At 52.0% G+C, this 14,594-nt stretch overlaps 4 protein-coding genes across 4 annotated transcripts; 2 read left to right on the top strand and 2 right to left on the bottom strand.

Moving 5' to 3' along the window:
• Positions 1 to 975: 975 nt before the first annotated feature.
• On the top strand, positions 976 to 5,402 carry NCS54_00724900 (Hypothetical protein; the record flags this gene model as incomplete). The annotated part of the gene is made up of 2 exons (XM_053152680.1): positions 976 to 2,592; positions 2,646 to 5,402. The coding sequence occupies 2 exons, from the start codon at positions 976 to 978 to the stop codon at positions 5,400 to 5,402; spliced, it is 4,374 nt and encodes a 1,457-aa protein (XP_053008655.1).
• A 368-nt stretch (positions 5,403 to 5,770) lies between these two features.
• NCS54_00724800 (Hypothetical protein) lies at positions 5,771 to 6,696 on the bottom strand (the record flags this gene model as incomplete). Its single annotated transcript, XM_053152679.1, has 4 exons — positions 5,771 to 6,102; positions 6,158 to 6,303; positions 6,360 to 6,456; positions 6,522 to 6,696. The coding sequence occupies 4 exons, from the start codon at positions 6,694 to 6,696 to the stop codon at positions 5,771 to 5,773; spliced, it is 750 nt and encodes a 249-aa protein (XP_053008654.1).
• A 3,829-nt stretch (positions 6,697 to 10,525) lies between these two features.
• On the top strand, positions 10,526 to 12,576 carry NCS54_00724700 (Peptidase S53 domain-containing protein; the record flags this gene model as incomplete). The annotated part of the gene is made up of 5 exons (XM_053152678.1): positions 10,526 to 11,290; positions 11,343 to 11,575; positions 11,625 to 12,179; positions 12,243 to 12,368; positions 12,417 to 12,576. The coding sequence occupies 5 exons, from the start codon at positions 10,526 to 10,528 to the stop codon at positions 12,574 to 12,576; spliced, it is 1,839 nt and encodes a 612-aa protein (XP_053008653.1).
• A 423-nt stretch (positions 12,577 to 12,999) lies between these two features.
• On the bottom strand, positions 13,000 to 14,097 carry NCS54_00724600 (NmrA domain-containing protein; the record flags this gene model as incomplete). The annotated part of the gene is made up of 3 exons (XM_053152677.1): positions 13,000 to 13,077; positions 13,127 to 13,468; positions 13,519 to 14,097. 3 exons carry the CDS (start codon positions 14,095 to 14,097, stop codon positions 13,000 to 13,002), a joined length of 999 nt encoding a protein of 332 aa, XP_053008652.1.
• Positions 14,098 to 14,594: the final 497 nt, after the last annotated feature.

Below are 14,594 nucleotides of genomic sequence, written 5' to 3'. Positions count from 1 at the left end.
TTGCAGGCCTTGGTCGGGCGACCTGGTGCAGGGGGCCGGGTGATAACATTCAGGTTGCCAGCACCACCAGAACCAGAACGGCCAAGGCCGCGACAGTCTCGCAGGCAGGCTCAGCAGCAGGGACTACGCTAAATGGAGGCGCACGCATCCAGAGATCAGTGGCCCCACCATCAGAAATCTTTCTACAATGCCTCGCCTCGACGAGCAGGGCAATTCCATCGCCACAAGAAACAAAGCTCTGTCGACAAAAAGCCAGTTCATAATTTGGCATCCAGCTTATCCATCCCGTTTCCCGGGTCTTCTTTGTCGCCCAACTGGCTGCGCTCGAGCCTTTGTCCGACCGTGGTTCAAGATGCTCCAGCATTTGTTGGCGGTCTCTGCTGGTGGTCCTTTATTCATTCGCTCGCTCGCGCCTTAACTATTGACAGGAATCCAGCCTACAATATTCTTCTTTGATCCAACAATCATTCTTCATACCCATCACCACTCATTTTTTGTTTTACCAGACTCGCTGATGGTTTGCATTTGCTTTCAACAGATTCATTGCCTTTTTCAACACTTCCCGCCTGGACCCTTGTCATCGCTCCCATTGCCGCCTAGCGTCGTTTTATGGTGGGTAACCTGCAGCCATTGGTAGCCGGAAATCCTCCGCTAACAGGAGAAGCCCACCCCAGGTCTCCCTGCAGCGGCTCTCTGTGTGTCAGTACTTTCTCCTCCCGTCTCCTGATCAACAGCCACTGGCTGTAAACATGTCTACATCAACGCCTATCCAAGCCCACCACACCCTTTGCAACTTCTGGACCGGGTCTCTCCCGCATTGCATCCATCGCTCGCTTTCGTCCACGCGTCCACACAATCTGCCCATAGCGATGATCGCTAACAACATGCGTTAGCCTCTATAACTGCCATTAATTGATCTTTGAGGCTGCGTTGCTGCCCTGGCGGCTGCCGCCTCAATTATCGCCCTGTTGCAAGATGCAATCCTGGTCCAACAATGGCCAGAATGGCGCTGATGAGACGCAGCAATGGCATAATAACTATGCCTTCACTGGCCAAAATGGCCAATATGATCCTCACCAGGCTTGGTCTCAGCCCATGACTGATCAAGCTGCGTACTCTCACATCAACCCTCAGGATGCTTCTCCATCCAACTTTTTCGACTCTGACCAAAACAACTCGTTTCTCACCAGTGGGCTTCATGGGTCACAACCAAACCAAGGCAATTATCATGCAGGGCATGATTCGCTGGGATTGAACCAGCAGTTCTCGCAGCCCTCTCAAGATGTAATGGATCCAGCCTTCAGCGATATCCATTCGGATCTGTATGGTCAACATGGCAAGATCGACCTGGACAATGCCATGGCTGGCGTTGGCCAGCTTTCGAGCCATCCTCATTCTTCCACATTTTCATATGGTTTGGTTCAACCCAACGAACCCTCCTTCGAATCCCCGATACAGCAGTATTCTCAGCCTCACGTAATATCTCAACCGAGCCGACAACAAAGTCATACTCCCGTTCAGCAGTTTGAGGGTCTTCCTGGCGCTTTCGCCCATGGACATGGTTTCAGCCGACCGCCTCAGCAGTCTCCTGTCCAAAACCAACAGTCATATAGCCAAGCTGCATTCTCCCCTCCAGTGAATGGCCAGACCCCTCAGCCTCAATCGAACGAACAGCTCAATTTTCAACAATCTCATCAACAGGCGCACCAGCAGCCAACCCAGCAGCCACATCAGCCCCAGCAGCAACAAACCCAGCAGCCTCAACCATACTCCCAGGCACAATATGCTCCCAAACAGCCCCTTGCCTATTCGCAGACCACTCAACCGATGCCAAACCAAAACTTCCAGCAGCCTGTGCATCAACAACAACCGCCCTTCATGACCAACTCTTCACCACCACCTGCTGCAACCCCCCAGTACATGATGCAACAGGCGGTCGTGGATCAAGACGCAGGCGTCTCTCAGCCCAACGCGACAGAACCTCCGGCAAAGAAGAGGAAGCGGGCAGCTAAGAGCGCCCCCGAAACGCCGACGCCGGAGCCTGCAACGATCCATGCCGACTCGCCGGTTGGATCTCCTGCCCTGAGGAAGGTGGATGATATCGATACACTGGCAGCACCAACACCCTCACCCGAGGATGCGCAGCTGATTGCCCAGTTCAACAAACGCCCCAAGGCCGCCCAAGCGAAGCATCCCGCCATCAAGGGCCTCCCGTATCTAATCTATGATGGAACAACAAAGCTTCCCGCTCCCAAAAGCTACGACAAGCTTGCTCCACTTGTCGCTCTCCCCGCCCGCAGCGGACGACAAATGGTTCCCGAGCTTGGATACAGCCTCCCTTGTGAAGTTCAGGGTCGGTTCACAAGTCAATATCGTCCTTCTCCCGATAAGGGCGGGCTGGACGAGAGGCGAATCGAGGCCAAGGTATTGTTGGATGAATTCGATCGTGCTATGAAGGGCCTTGGTAAACGACGTCCCAAGTATACCGAATACCCTCATGCTTTCAAAGAGCAGCTCAAGTCGGACGAAGCTTCCAAGAACAAGGCGGAGAAGAAGGCAAAGAGGGAACTGGAGGAGGTGCGCAACAAACCAGTAAGTCCAGAGTTGTATCCCATATCAAAAGACATTGATCTAACAATATTCAGATCCGCTCTGCTACTCGTCCGGCAGACCCTGCTGATGCTGCTGCATGGGACGCCATTGGGATAGTTCACGTAGAGCAGTCTGTTGCAAGGACGAATGCGCTCATCGCAGGCCGTGTGCAACAAGCGGGCGAATACTTTATCAAGCTTCGTGGTGAGATGAATCGCGCCAAGCAGGAGCTCGACCAAGCCATCAAGGACAAGGAGGCCGAGTCTGAGATTTCAAAGTTCCGACAGGAGTTTGAGAGGAAGAAGGAGATTCTCTATCGAGCTTTGGATGCTACTATCGAGCATGCGGACGACGCGGTTCTGGATAACCTCGGCGGCCACCAGAAGTTGGTTCTGAGTCTGGTGAATGCATTGATCATGTGTATCAAATCGAGCGACTTCTCTGGGAAATTCCCAAAGATTGTACTCGAGCTTTTTACCCATTTCCCCATGACGAAGAAGATTGCCGAAACAACAAACTTTGAGACGGTGAGGAAAAGGTTTGCCGACAAGGGCGATGCCGAAGTCAAGGAGCTCACTCAGGAGATATCTGCCAAGATCAAGAAGCTCAAGGCGTCCGAACCAGAGACGGCCACCGGGTACACGGGAACCTCGGCTGCCAGCAGAGCAAAGTCGACCTCCAAGTCTGGGAATGATCACTCTACCAAGCGTGGCCGGGACGAAGAGGCCGATACACGGACAGTGAAGAAGATTGCGATAGAATCAAGCGGCAACTCTCTTAGTAGGAAGCTTGCGCAGCCTAAGATTCAACTTCAATCGGCATCCAAGACGACTGCGGCGAAAGCGGCAGCTGCTTCTATCCTGCCTGGCAAATCCAGGCCCGTGGCCAAGTCTGCACCGAAGCCTGAGCCCAAGGCAGAGAATAAGTCGACAGCAGACGACAAGCCCAAGACAGCTCCCAAGACACCACGCAGCGAGCCCAAACCCCATGTGCCGCAGAACGGCTCGTCGTCAGCAACGAGCTCCTTGTCATCTGGCATTGCCTCGCTTCTTGATTCAATCAATGCTCCCAAGGCCGACTCTCCGGCTGCTCCCAAGGAAACCAATGGTCCTGAAACGTCTGAGACGCCGGAGGAAAAGGCCAAGCGTCTTCGCAAGGAAGCTCGCCGCAAGCTCCGGGTCAGCTGGAAGCCTGAGAGTGAACTTGTTCAGGTCAAGATCTTCCACAAGGAAGAGGCTGAGGACGAAGGCAGAGAGGTCAACATGATTCGCGATGCTGGTGATGATCGTTCTGAAGGAATGGTTCTCAAGCAACGTGCAAATGTGGATGACGAGGATGAGGACGATGATATTCCGTATCAGCCTTGGGTCGGACCTGTTGCGACCGACTTCTCGAGACTACCAGATGATACCCGAAACAAGAACTTTGTTAATCGGGGAGGAAACGTCACTTTTACTACGGATGAGCAGCAGCGCATTGCGGAGAGGGAACAGCGCGAACTCATGGCTATTTACACCGATCCAGACGACATTCCACCAACACCCAAGTCTCCTCCACCAGAGATGGTTGGTAGCAGTGACCGGAAAACTCAGTACTTGCCGGACGATGCCAAGTTTCAAGAGATTCAGCTTCGGTGGCGCGATGAGCAGCAAATGGGGGTCGACGGGGCTCTGTACTCGGCAATCCAGCGTATTGATGCGAAGGGGAACCCGTCAAACCGCCTCGACTCGATTTTGGGTCGCCTCCGGGGTGCGCCTTCAGCCCCCTCATCGTCCGCACAGTCTGGTTCCTTGCCCCAGCAAAGCCATGGCACGGCGAATGAGAATTTGCCTATTGTCGCCGGTAATGCAGCTGCAGAACAGGTTCTCACGCTACTCAGATCCGACAAAGTTAAGAACTGGCGGGATCCTGCTCCAGCTACGACCGATGTTTGGCGTACTTACCATTACGCCGATACAGCTACTCGGCTTTGTGGAGGTGCTATTGAGGGCGTAGCTAAGAACTTGGCCAACAAACCAGCCCCAGCCACATCTCCTCCAGAGTGGATTCTGCATGATCCAGAGAAGGTTCGCGAGTGGCAGATGGGCTACAACAAGGAGATGATGGCACGACAAAAGAAGGCGGACGAAGAACGGGCCAGAACCGAAGCTGAAGCCAACGCCCTGCGGACCACTCCAGCAGCTGCTGCACCTGGCCAACCCCCGGCCAACCCCCAGGACTGGGCAGCATACTATGCGCAGCAGCAAGCATATGCCCCGTACATGGCTCTGCTGCAGCAGATGACTGGTGGTCAGCAACCGACTCAACAACAAGCCAATGCAACGCCCCAACAGCAGGGGCAGATTCCTGACAGTCAGCTCCAATCTATCTTGGCGGCTATCAATCAGCCATCACAGCAGCCAGCGCAGGCTCCAGCCTCGAATTCTGCTTCGTATTTGAACCCGAACGATCCATCTTACCAGCAGTACATGATGCTCAGTCAGATGGCCCAAGGACAACAAGCTGCTCCGCCCCCGCCTCCAGCGGCGGAACGGGACTGGGAGCGGGATAGAGATCGAGAACGCGATAGAGATCGGGATAGGGAGTGGGACCGGGACCGCATGCACGACAGAGACCGTGACCATGACCGGAACCGTGATGATCACCACGGAGGCAGGGGTGAGCGCGAAGGGAAAGAAGGCCGAAGAAAGCGAGGCACGCTGCCACCGCACAAACCAGCAAACAAAGCACTAATAGGGACGAAGCCTTGCACATTCTGGCAGCAGGGCAAATGCGCCAGAGGAGACAAGTGTACGTTTAGACACGACTGAACAAAAGCACTGTGGCGTCAACTCGCCTGTGATGGTCGTCCGGCGAGACATGCATTTGAGGATTGGGAAGAGGAACATGGTGTATATTATTGTAAACAAAACTCGCATGAACTCCATATCGTTAGCCCGGTGATAGGGGGCTGAATGGTTTCTGATACATTGGCGCTTTGAGCGCTTTCTACGGAGAATAGACGTTTCTATGTTACCTACGTATTCTAAGTTGGCATTGTCGTGCATGTACGTTTAAAGGTGTTTTCACTGGGAGGCAAGCAGCAAACTGAACAAGGCAGATTTTGATTGAGTCGATCAATGGCGACCATCTAACTTTTTAACGATTTGATATCATATCCATGTTGGAATCTGCTGGTTTACTCGGCAGCAGCCATCTCGGTGTCACCCTCGCCAGCTCTCTTGACCAGACCACGCAGGCTCAGGTCATAGACGATGTCCTCGACCCTCTTGACGTCATACTTGACGGCATCCGCGCGCTTGCGCAGAATGTCGTTCTTGAGGTTCAGCAGCTGGAACCCGGCGAACAGATCCTTGATGAACCCGCTAATAACGAGGGGCAGCTCAAAGTCGCCGTGGGTGACGGCGTTGGGGGCCAGACGGGCGAGCTCATTAGTCAGGTCCGTCAGGGAGAGGAGGTACTCTTCGATGGTGAGGTGGAAGGCATCACGGTCCTTCAGGTTGGTTGGGACTGGAGGTGGTCAGTTGGGGGTTTTCTTTGTCTTCATTGGGGATGGGTGGCGCACCTTGGAAGACGGCACCGACTTGCTCGAGCGTGAGGAGGCGGCCGAGGGAGGCGGGCTGTGAGTCTGAGCCCAGGCCGCCGAGCCAGGCAGTGTAGACGACGGTGCCGATGGCGTTTTGGACGGTTCTAGCCCACTTGCCGTTGTACCTGGGCAGTTGGGTCAGATTTTGATGCTTTTCAGCTGGTAGACCAGGCAAACGTACTTGTAGTAGGGGTGCTGGCTGGCAACAGCGCTCAGCTCCCCCACGATGGTGACCTCCTCCTTGATGGCATCCTCGACCTGGGACACAAGCGCAGGGTCTGGTTGGTCTTAGTAACGTATCACAGACAAGGCGGAGGACGAGGGCAAAAAAAAAAAAACTGACAGCGGGCGCGGGGCGTAGAGTGGACGCGCGAGAGCAGGCCCTGTGCGGTAGCGACGGCGCGCTCGAGGCGCTGGATGATCTGGGTGAGGTTATCACGGACGCGGGTCTCCTCGTCAATCTTCTCCTGGAGGTGGGCGAAGATGGAGGGGTCGAGGAGGGGGTTGTCGGAGGACATGGCGGCGGCTGCTTTGTTGTTGAAAGTGGGTGAGGCTCTGCGGATGAGGCTCTGTTTTGGTTTGGAGGTGTTTTGGTTTACGCTAGGGATCTGGGAGCGGGAAGATTGCTTTACCCCATGGAGAGATTGAGCAGGAGATGTAAAATTTGGGTCCAAAACACAACGAACACATCACAGTGCGCCACGTAAAACCCACTAAAATCTACCTTATAAAAACATAAATAAATAAGTAGATAAGCTAGATAAAAATAATTTAAAAATTATATTAAGACTAGAAATAAGATGGGTTTATATAATATTTTTAAAAGAATTTTGTTTTATTATTAAAGTCTAAATATAAAGTTTTAAAAAAATAGAATGAATTTTAGAGTTTTAATAAGCGCTATAAAATAGCTATCGCACTGTATTTCTAGCGCTAAGGCTTCTATCCTTCCAGTATAGAGACTACTAACCTATAGCGCTTATATATTTATAAATTAGTTCTTTTATAAAATAATAAATAAAACTAATTTGTTGGAGAAAACAGAACACACCAACCACACAGCCAAAAATCTTCTGATGCGTCTTTCTTTCAGTGACTTTTCGAAGAGGGATTTCACACACTTTTCCGTGATCTCAATGTCATAGAAAATAATAAGGGCAACTGATCAATTGATAGTAATAATAATCACGCCAGAAAAGAGAGCCCCAAAGCTCCCCTTTCTCGACCTGATTGGTGAAGAAGATGATGATGGTCGAAGGTCTAAGGCCTCTGACTCCTTTTCTACGTACAAGAAATTGCCCAATGGCCCAAAACGGCTTAGCACCCATTTCCCCCAACTCACTAAGAATTTTTACTTAAAAATTCTAGAAAAAATATATATTATCTATTTACTATTTACTTATATATGACTCTTTTTTCTTTATTCTAGCTATTTTATTTCTCTATTTATTCTTATTTTAAAACTATATAAAATCGCGTTTTAAGGTGGCGCACCCTAAAGCATTCGTTCTGCTTTGACCCCCGATTTTAGACTGATGATGGGCACTTTGGAGATGGATTCGAGATGATACGCAAGTTGCCTTTGTATTTTGCACCAGCACCTTCTGAGTTCCTCACGTCTACGAGCAGGGATTTGGGCATCACATCATGAAATGGATCAAATTACGGTCTTCTTCACTGCCCAGGCAAGCCTGAGCAAGCAATGAAAAGCATGAGCTCAACAAGTGTTCGCGTCGCCTGGAGGCAGTGTAATACCAGGGACACTGTGGGCGGAATCATGTGCAAGCACAGAGGAAACCGCCCTAGGTTCAAAAATAGGAATAATCACGATTGGTCTCCTTAGAGACCTTTCAGAGATTAAACTGAAAAGAACAGATACTACACTTGATCTAAGCCAAAAGGCAAAGAGAGCTAAGGAGAAAAGAAAAAAGAGTAAAATCTTGGGAGGGAGGGCGACATTATATAGAGGATTTTGCGGGCGGTGAAGGGGGCTACTGATTGTGAGGTGGCAGAATTTGGGCCAATGAGCGGGGAGGGAATTGGGGAGGCTGGAGTGCTGCCTGCTGGGAGATTTGGGGCCCACTTGGCGGACAGGCTGCGGGCCTTGCGGTGAGGAAGGTGGGACCTCACAAACAAATAGAAGCCTGAGGCTGCAGTTGGAGATGCTTGAGCAAGACGAAAGTGGATGCTTCATTGTTGGTATTATCCAAAGTGTGCTCAAGCGGTAGTAAAGGCTACAGGCCTGGATTGATATTGTTTGTGCGTCGATTGCTTTCAAGCTTTTTGAAGTAATTCGAAATCAGCGTGCTGGAAGACATCTAGGGAACCCACTGCTTCAGGATGACTGCTTCCTGTCAACCAGGCTGCTCCTTCAACAACATCAACGCAAGCAAGATTACCCTGCATCAAGCGGCAGACTTTCAGAATTGACAGACCTCCCGCTCAAACTTCGGTTGCAATAGCCTATCCCTGGCAATACCAATCACAGTTTGCGCCCTGATACCGAGCGCAAAAGTTACAGACTCTGTCAAGACTTGGCCCACAACAACATTCATCGTTCAGCCTGATCTAGTACGCCTCGCCCTCCAATGTCCGTGTATCCAAAGAAATATCCAAAGAAAGGCGATACATCAGAGCCTTTTTATTGATTATTACTGTATTGTTGTTATTTGCCTATGGCTACTCCCGGGACAGGACTTGTTAATATCTCCTCTCTCTGAAATCTCATTTCCTCTGTTCCCCCTTCCTGACACTTCGTGCCCACCATCATGTCGCTTCCTCATGTGGAGGTGCTCAGCTCGAGAGATCTCTCCAATCGCATGGCTTCTGAACTTGTGCTAACAGAGAGCGCAGTGGGACGCGGTACAGCGGTGTGCAACTCTCCACAATGTCCTCACTCATCCTATCATGTCACATCCAAGGCGGAGGGATAAGCTCTGACTGACGAGCCTGACGACTGATGGCGGCTTCTGTGATGGATCCAAGCTCAGGCGCCCAGAGTCAGGGCTTGCAGTTCTCTGTGTGGTGAATGAAAGGACTGGTGACCTCGTCCATTTCCCACGTGTCTCAAGGGGCGCTGATCCATGACAGCTGCTGTCAAAGAGCGACGTCAATCCTCGCGGATACCGAATCGAGCGAAATATACGCGATGCGCCTTTTGTGTGAGGCCTTACTACTTGGCGAACAGGATACGTACTGCTCAGTACGAAGCCATTGGATCCCGCTGAAGAGCGGTGCGTCCTCCGATCCTCCCAAGACACTGTTGGTTGTGAGAGATCTACTAGCGAGCATTCCGTGCGTCGGCGAAAGAGTCATTGGCTCTGTCTCTCATCCAGCGATTTAGATATGACAAGAGCGTGCAACTATTCCCGCAAGCACACGGCTGGCAGCATTCCCAATACGGGCCAAGCAACCAAGATCTTGATGGACTAACAGCCGAAACATTGGACTCAGAGTGCACCACATGACAAGTCGTAGCGTGCCACTGAGCGACAACAACACCATAAACTTCGACATAACTGGGCGCAACCGAAACTCGGATATGCTGGTCCCTTCAGCTGAGGCCATAGCTTGCGCAAATATTGGGAGTGGGCTGCAGGGTGGGAATTGGATGGGACCAACAGGTCGGCCTGGAACACTCAGAAGGAGACTGTATTTGCTTTTGCAAGAACTTCTTGATGAAGTTTGTGAAGTAGTGATCACGTTCCTGGCCTGATTACAGGGCTGAACTGACTCTACATTCAAACGAGATGGCGAAACTCAACTGTTGCAGTACGACGATACGAGATCCCAGCCCGGCGCTTGTGTAACGGGGGAATCACATTCCATGCTATACCCGGATGTCGCGCACCAACTTGAGGTTTCTACCCGTTCTTCTAGAAAAGCATCCTCGTGGACAAGGAATCCCCCGCCTGACAGCCACAATCCAGACGTTCCCGAATCAGGCAACCACTGTTCGCAATGAAGAAGGTCGTGGCACCAATGGAGGAATTCCTTGCACATGGCTGAGGTGAAATTACGCTTCGGCCCACGCTGTCGGGACCGTTGGATTGCTGTTGGTGGTGCGTGCCACGAACAATATCAAGACATGGCTTAGTATTGTTCTCTACAGCCACCTGCCGGATCGGGCGGAAGAGCAGCCACAACTACAATACGGCCTGCGATTGGATCAAGGGTATTACATCGAAAAAAAAAAGAGATATCCGATATCATGTTGTTGTTGCTGAGTTGAGGATATAAAGACTGTCGATGTGCAGGAGTGGTGTTGAGCACAAGACAAGCTCTCAAGATCATCTTGACGAGCAACGCCAACCTTTTCACCATCTTTGAAACTACAACTTTGAAGCCATGATGGCTATCAGTCTTCTCAAAACTTGGGGGCTTCTCCTCATCGCTGCGACAACCGTTGCAAGACCTGTTGTGGTTGAATCACTGGGCGAGACTCCTGAGGGTTGGGAGGAATCCAGCTCTCCTGCCCCCGACAAGCCTATTGAACTCTCCATCGGCCTTGAGTCTGAGGATCACCTCCTTCTCGAGCGCACTCTCAGCGAAATCTCGGACCCCTCTCATGCCAACTATGGCAAGCACCTCTCTCGCGATGCCGCCAAAGCCCTGCTCCACCCCTCTCGCACTGCTACGGAATCCGTCAAGCGCTGGCTCTCTGATGCTGGAGTGCTAGAGCACCATATCCGTGATGAAGGCCAGTGGCTTCATATTCGAACCACGGTCGGCCAGGCCGATAGTCTTCTCAGCACCCGCTTTGGTATCTTTGCTCGCGACGATGAACAAGTTGTGAGAACGAGAGAATACTCAGTCCCCATCGAAGTCCGCGACCATATCACCACCATCCAGCCCACAACCTTCTTCCCCAGCGAGAAAAAGGCACGCGCTGTTGAGGACTTGACATTCTTGGAGAAGAGGGAGGAAGGTCACGAGGTGAGGGCCTACGGCAACAACAACGACGGCAACCATGGTGGTAATGGACCAATTGACCTGCAACAGTGCAAAGCACAGCTCACCCCAGCCTGCTTGCGGAAGATCTACAAGATGCCTTTGCGGAGCTACCCAAGGGCACACCGAAAGTCGGAGTACGGCATCATTGGCTTCCTTGAAGTAAGCTACCTTGTCCAGCTCGGGCGTGTTTTCCCTAACGTACTTTGTGTAGCAAAATGCCCAGTTTTCCGATCTTGAAGAGTTTCTCAACCGGTTTGCGCCCGACTTGAAGGGTTCCAACTTCTCCGTTTCCCTTGTCAACGGAGGGCTGAACCAGCAAACCCACAACGTTGCTCAAATTGAAGCCAACATGGATATTCAATATGCCATCGCACTCGCCGACGAGGTGCCCGTTCGGTTCATCTCTGTTGGGGGTATGAACCCAAACCTCATCCCTGATCTCGAGTAAGTGCAGTTGGATGTAAACCTACTGCTGGGGCTAACAACAAAATAGCTTTCAGGCGATCAATGCAACCAACAGACAGTACCCCGAACCCTGGCTCGAACTTCTGCAATACCTCTTCAACCTTCCTAACTCGAACCTCCCCAAGGTCATATCTCTCTCATATGGATCGAATGAGCAGCACATCTCAAAGTCCTATGCTCGCCAATTCTGCAACATGTTTGGCCAACTTGGCACTCGCGGCGTATCAGTGATTGCGGCCGCTGGTAATACGGGCCCAGGTTTCTCTTGCAAGTCTAACGACGGCAGGAATAAGACCAAGTTCCTCCCTACATTCCCAGGCTCATGCCCCTACGTGACCTCTGTGGGAGGCACAGAGGGAAATAGCCCGGAAATTGCCTGGAACCGATCCAGCGGTGGCTTTTCGGAAGTCTTTTCACGTCCTTGGTGGCAGGAACAGACTGTGAAGGAATACCTCAAGAAGCACGGCAAGGAGTGGAAGGGATACTACAACCCCAACGGTAGAGCTTACCCAGATGTGGCGGCTCTTGCATGGAACCACCAGATCATGCTCCGCGGCAACCAGACTTTTGGTGGTGGAACAAGGTACGTTTCCCTGCCGGTGGTTCTGTACGAACCCGGTGACACGGGTGCTGACACAGGATACAGCGTTGCAGCTCCAACATTTGGCGCTATGATTGCACTCATCAACAATCAGAGATTTAAGAAGGGTAAGCCCCCGATGGGCTTCCTGAACCCCTGGCTCTACAAGACTGGCAGAGCAGGCTTCACCGAGTAAGTGCCCATTTCACAGTGCCTTGATACCCCCCTAACAGTGTTTAGCATCGCCCAAGGCAAGTCTGTAGGCTGTACGGGTGAGAGTTACATTCGACTTCCTTCGCCCGTAATCCCCAATGCTGGTTGGAAAGCGGTCGAAGGGTGGGATCCTGTCACTGGCTGGGGCACTCCTCTGTTTGATCGACTGCAGAGACTGGCTACCTAGGAGGAGTCCGTCCTCTTTCAAGACGATGGGCCGTTCAGGAAGGGTTACCTGATCGAGGTGGAGCCTAGCGGCGGGTACTAAAGTCACGGGGGGGTTGGGGTTGTTGGTTAGGTTTCTTGAATGGCCCTTGGGGTCTGTCGAGCAAGTATAGACCATCCATATTGGATACTTTGAGGGGATGGTATCTACCCCTTGGTCTGGTGAAGAGTTGGCCCAACAGACTGGGATGGAATGGTGGGTAGGCGAGAAAAACAGCAAGCAAGGTGTTGCCATATAATCTGATGTGACCCCTTGAACTGCGATACCCGCTTTCATAAAATTGACTACCTAGTGCTTGCTGAACAGAACATGAGCGGCAACTGAGGTCTCTGATGGTCGCCTTCACCCCTATCTCGTCTCTCAAGGAATGCATGCTCCCATTTCTTAAGCACCAAAGACCTTGTTCCAATCCTGCTTCCTGAAATAGTCCTCAGAGGTCTCAAGGGATGGGGGGAACTTCAACTAAATCTGGCATAAGCAAACATTCGCAACACTCTGCGGGTAAACTTACGTCTCGGGGATGAATCAGACTAGGGTCATCTCTGCCCTCGTAGCCAAATTCGTTAAAATAGGCAAAGTTATCCTCGAGCTCAGCCTTCAAGTCTTCAGGAACACCAGGAGGGAAATGGCCCTTGGGGAGGGTGACGACTTCTGCCTTGAGGCCCGTGGCCCTTGTGAGTGCATCAGCCGCTTCACGGGCCGAGATCCATTCTCTGTAGCCGATGAGGTTGACGCCCGCGGGCTGCTGCAGGAGAGCCTTGACAAAGGGGCCGGAGTCTTCTTCAGCGGCGATGAAGGGGAGCTTGACGTCTTGTTCTATGTGTCCGATGAACTGGACGACTCCGTCGGCGTTCTAAACATGTCAGCATTTTATCGTGAGCCACAGGGGCTTGGACTACTTGCCTTGATGGGTTGGGTAAGGGGGTTCTGGACAAAGTTGCTCAGGAAAAGACCTGCCTGGTAGACGCTGGTCTTGGCCCAGAGCTCGGGGTAGGTCTTCTCCGCGTACACGACCGCTCTGGCCTTGGAGTCAAAGTGGTACACGTGCTTGTACTTTCCCTGGGACCACTTTGTCGCATCCGAGAGAGCTGAGATGATGAACCGCTCGAGAGTCGAGACCTTGGCAGCCTCGTCGATGACGTTCTTGAGCTGTTGCGTCTCATGCTCACCAGCCCACTCGTTAAGAGCCTGTCCCGGCTTGGCCTTTTCCCTGTTGGCAGGGTCTTCGTATAGACCCCAAAAGTCGCTGACGGCGAAGATGGTGTTGGCGCCCTCAAACGCAGCCGTGAGAGTAGACGGCTTGTCAATATCTGCCTCGACGACCTCGGCGCCACGAGACGCAAGGGCTTGGGCTTTGGAGCTTGAGGCGTTTCGGGTCAGGGCGCGGACTTTCCAGTCGGGGTCTTGGAGGAACGTGGTTGCAACGGAGCCGCCTTGGTTGCCAGTGGCTCCGAGGATGACGATGAGCTTCTGAGAGGACATTTTGAAGGTTGTGATGTATTGAGATTTGTTGTGAAGATGTTGGATGAACTGAGGAGATGTGTTCTATACAATTTCTTGAGGCCGTGGCCTTCTTATATGTCTCTTCCTGTCTAGTTGATGACTATCCCATGGAGGTGCGATAAGCCTCCGGGGCGGTCGCAACAGGGGACACAAGTCAACCACGGCCATTTCTATTAGGGATCCATGATCGCACAGGAAGCTGTATCCGTAGATAAAGTGCTCAACACATATAAACATAACAGATGACGGCACCGCTCCGCCATTGTTGGGCTCATTTTGTTAGCGCTCTAACACAGCACTGGGGCTAGGTACAGAGCGGAGGCTTATGACAGTTCGTGGAATACTTGAAGCTTTACCACGATACAACACATAGTTACTATCGCGATTACACACCCGATCCACAAGGTCGAACACAGAATTACCACTTTCGTCAAGCCCAGGCCGGTCCGCATGTCACCATCCCGCTCCCCCCGGTC

The sequence above is a fragment of the Fusarium falciforme genome, chromosome 5 (genome assembly GCF_026873545.1).
Source record: "Fusarium falciforme chromosome 5, complete sequence".
In the NCBI taxonomy this organism is placed as follows: Eukaryota; Fungi; Ascomycota; class Sordariomycetes; order Hypocreales; family Nectriaceae; genus Fusarium; species Fusarium falciforme.
The sequence above is the reverse complement of the archived record's forward strand: the minus strand, read 5'-3'. Positions and strand labels throughout refer to the sequence as shown.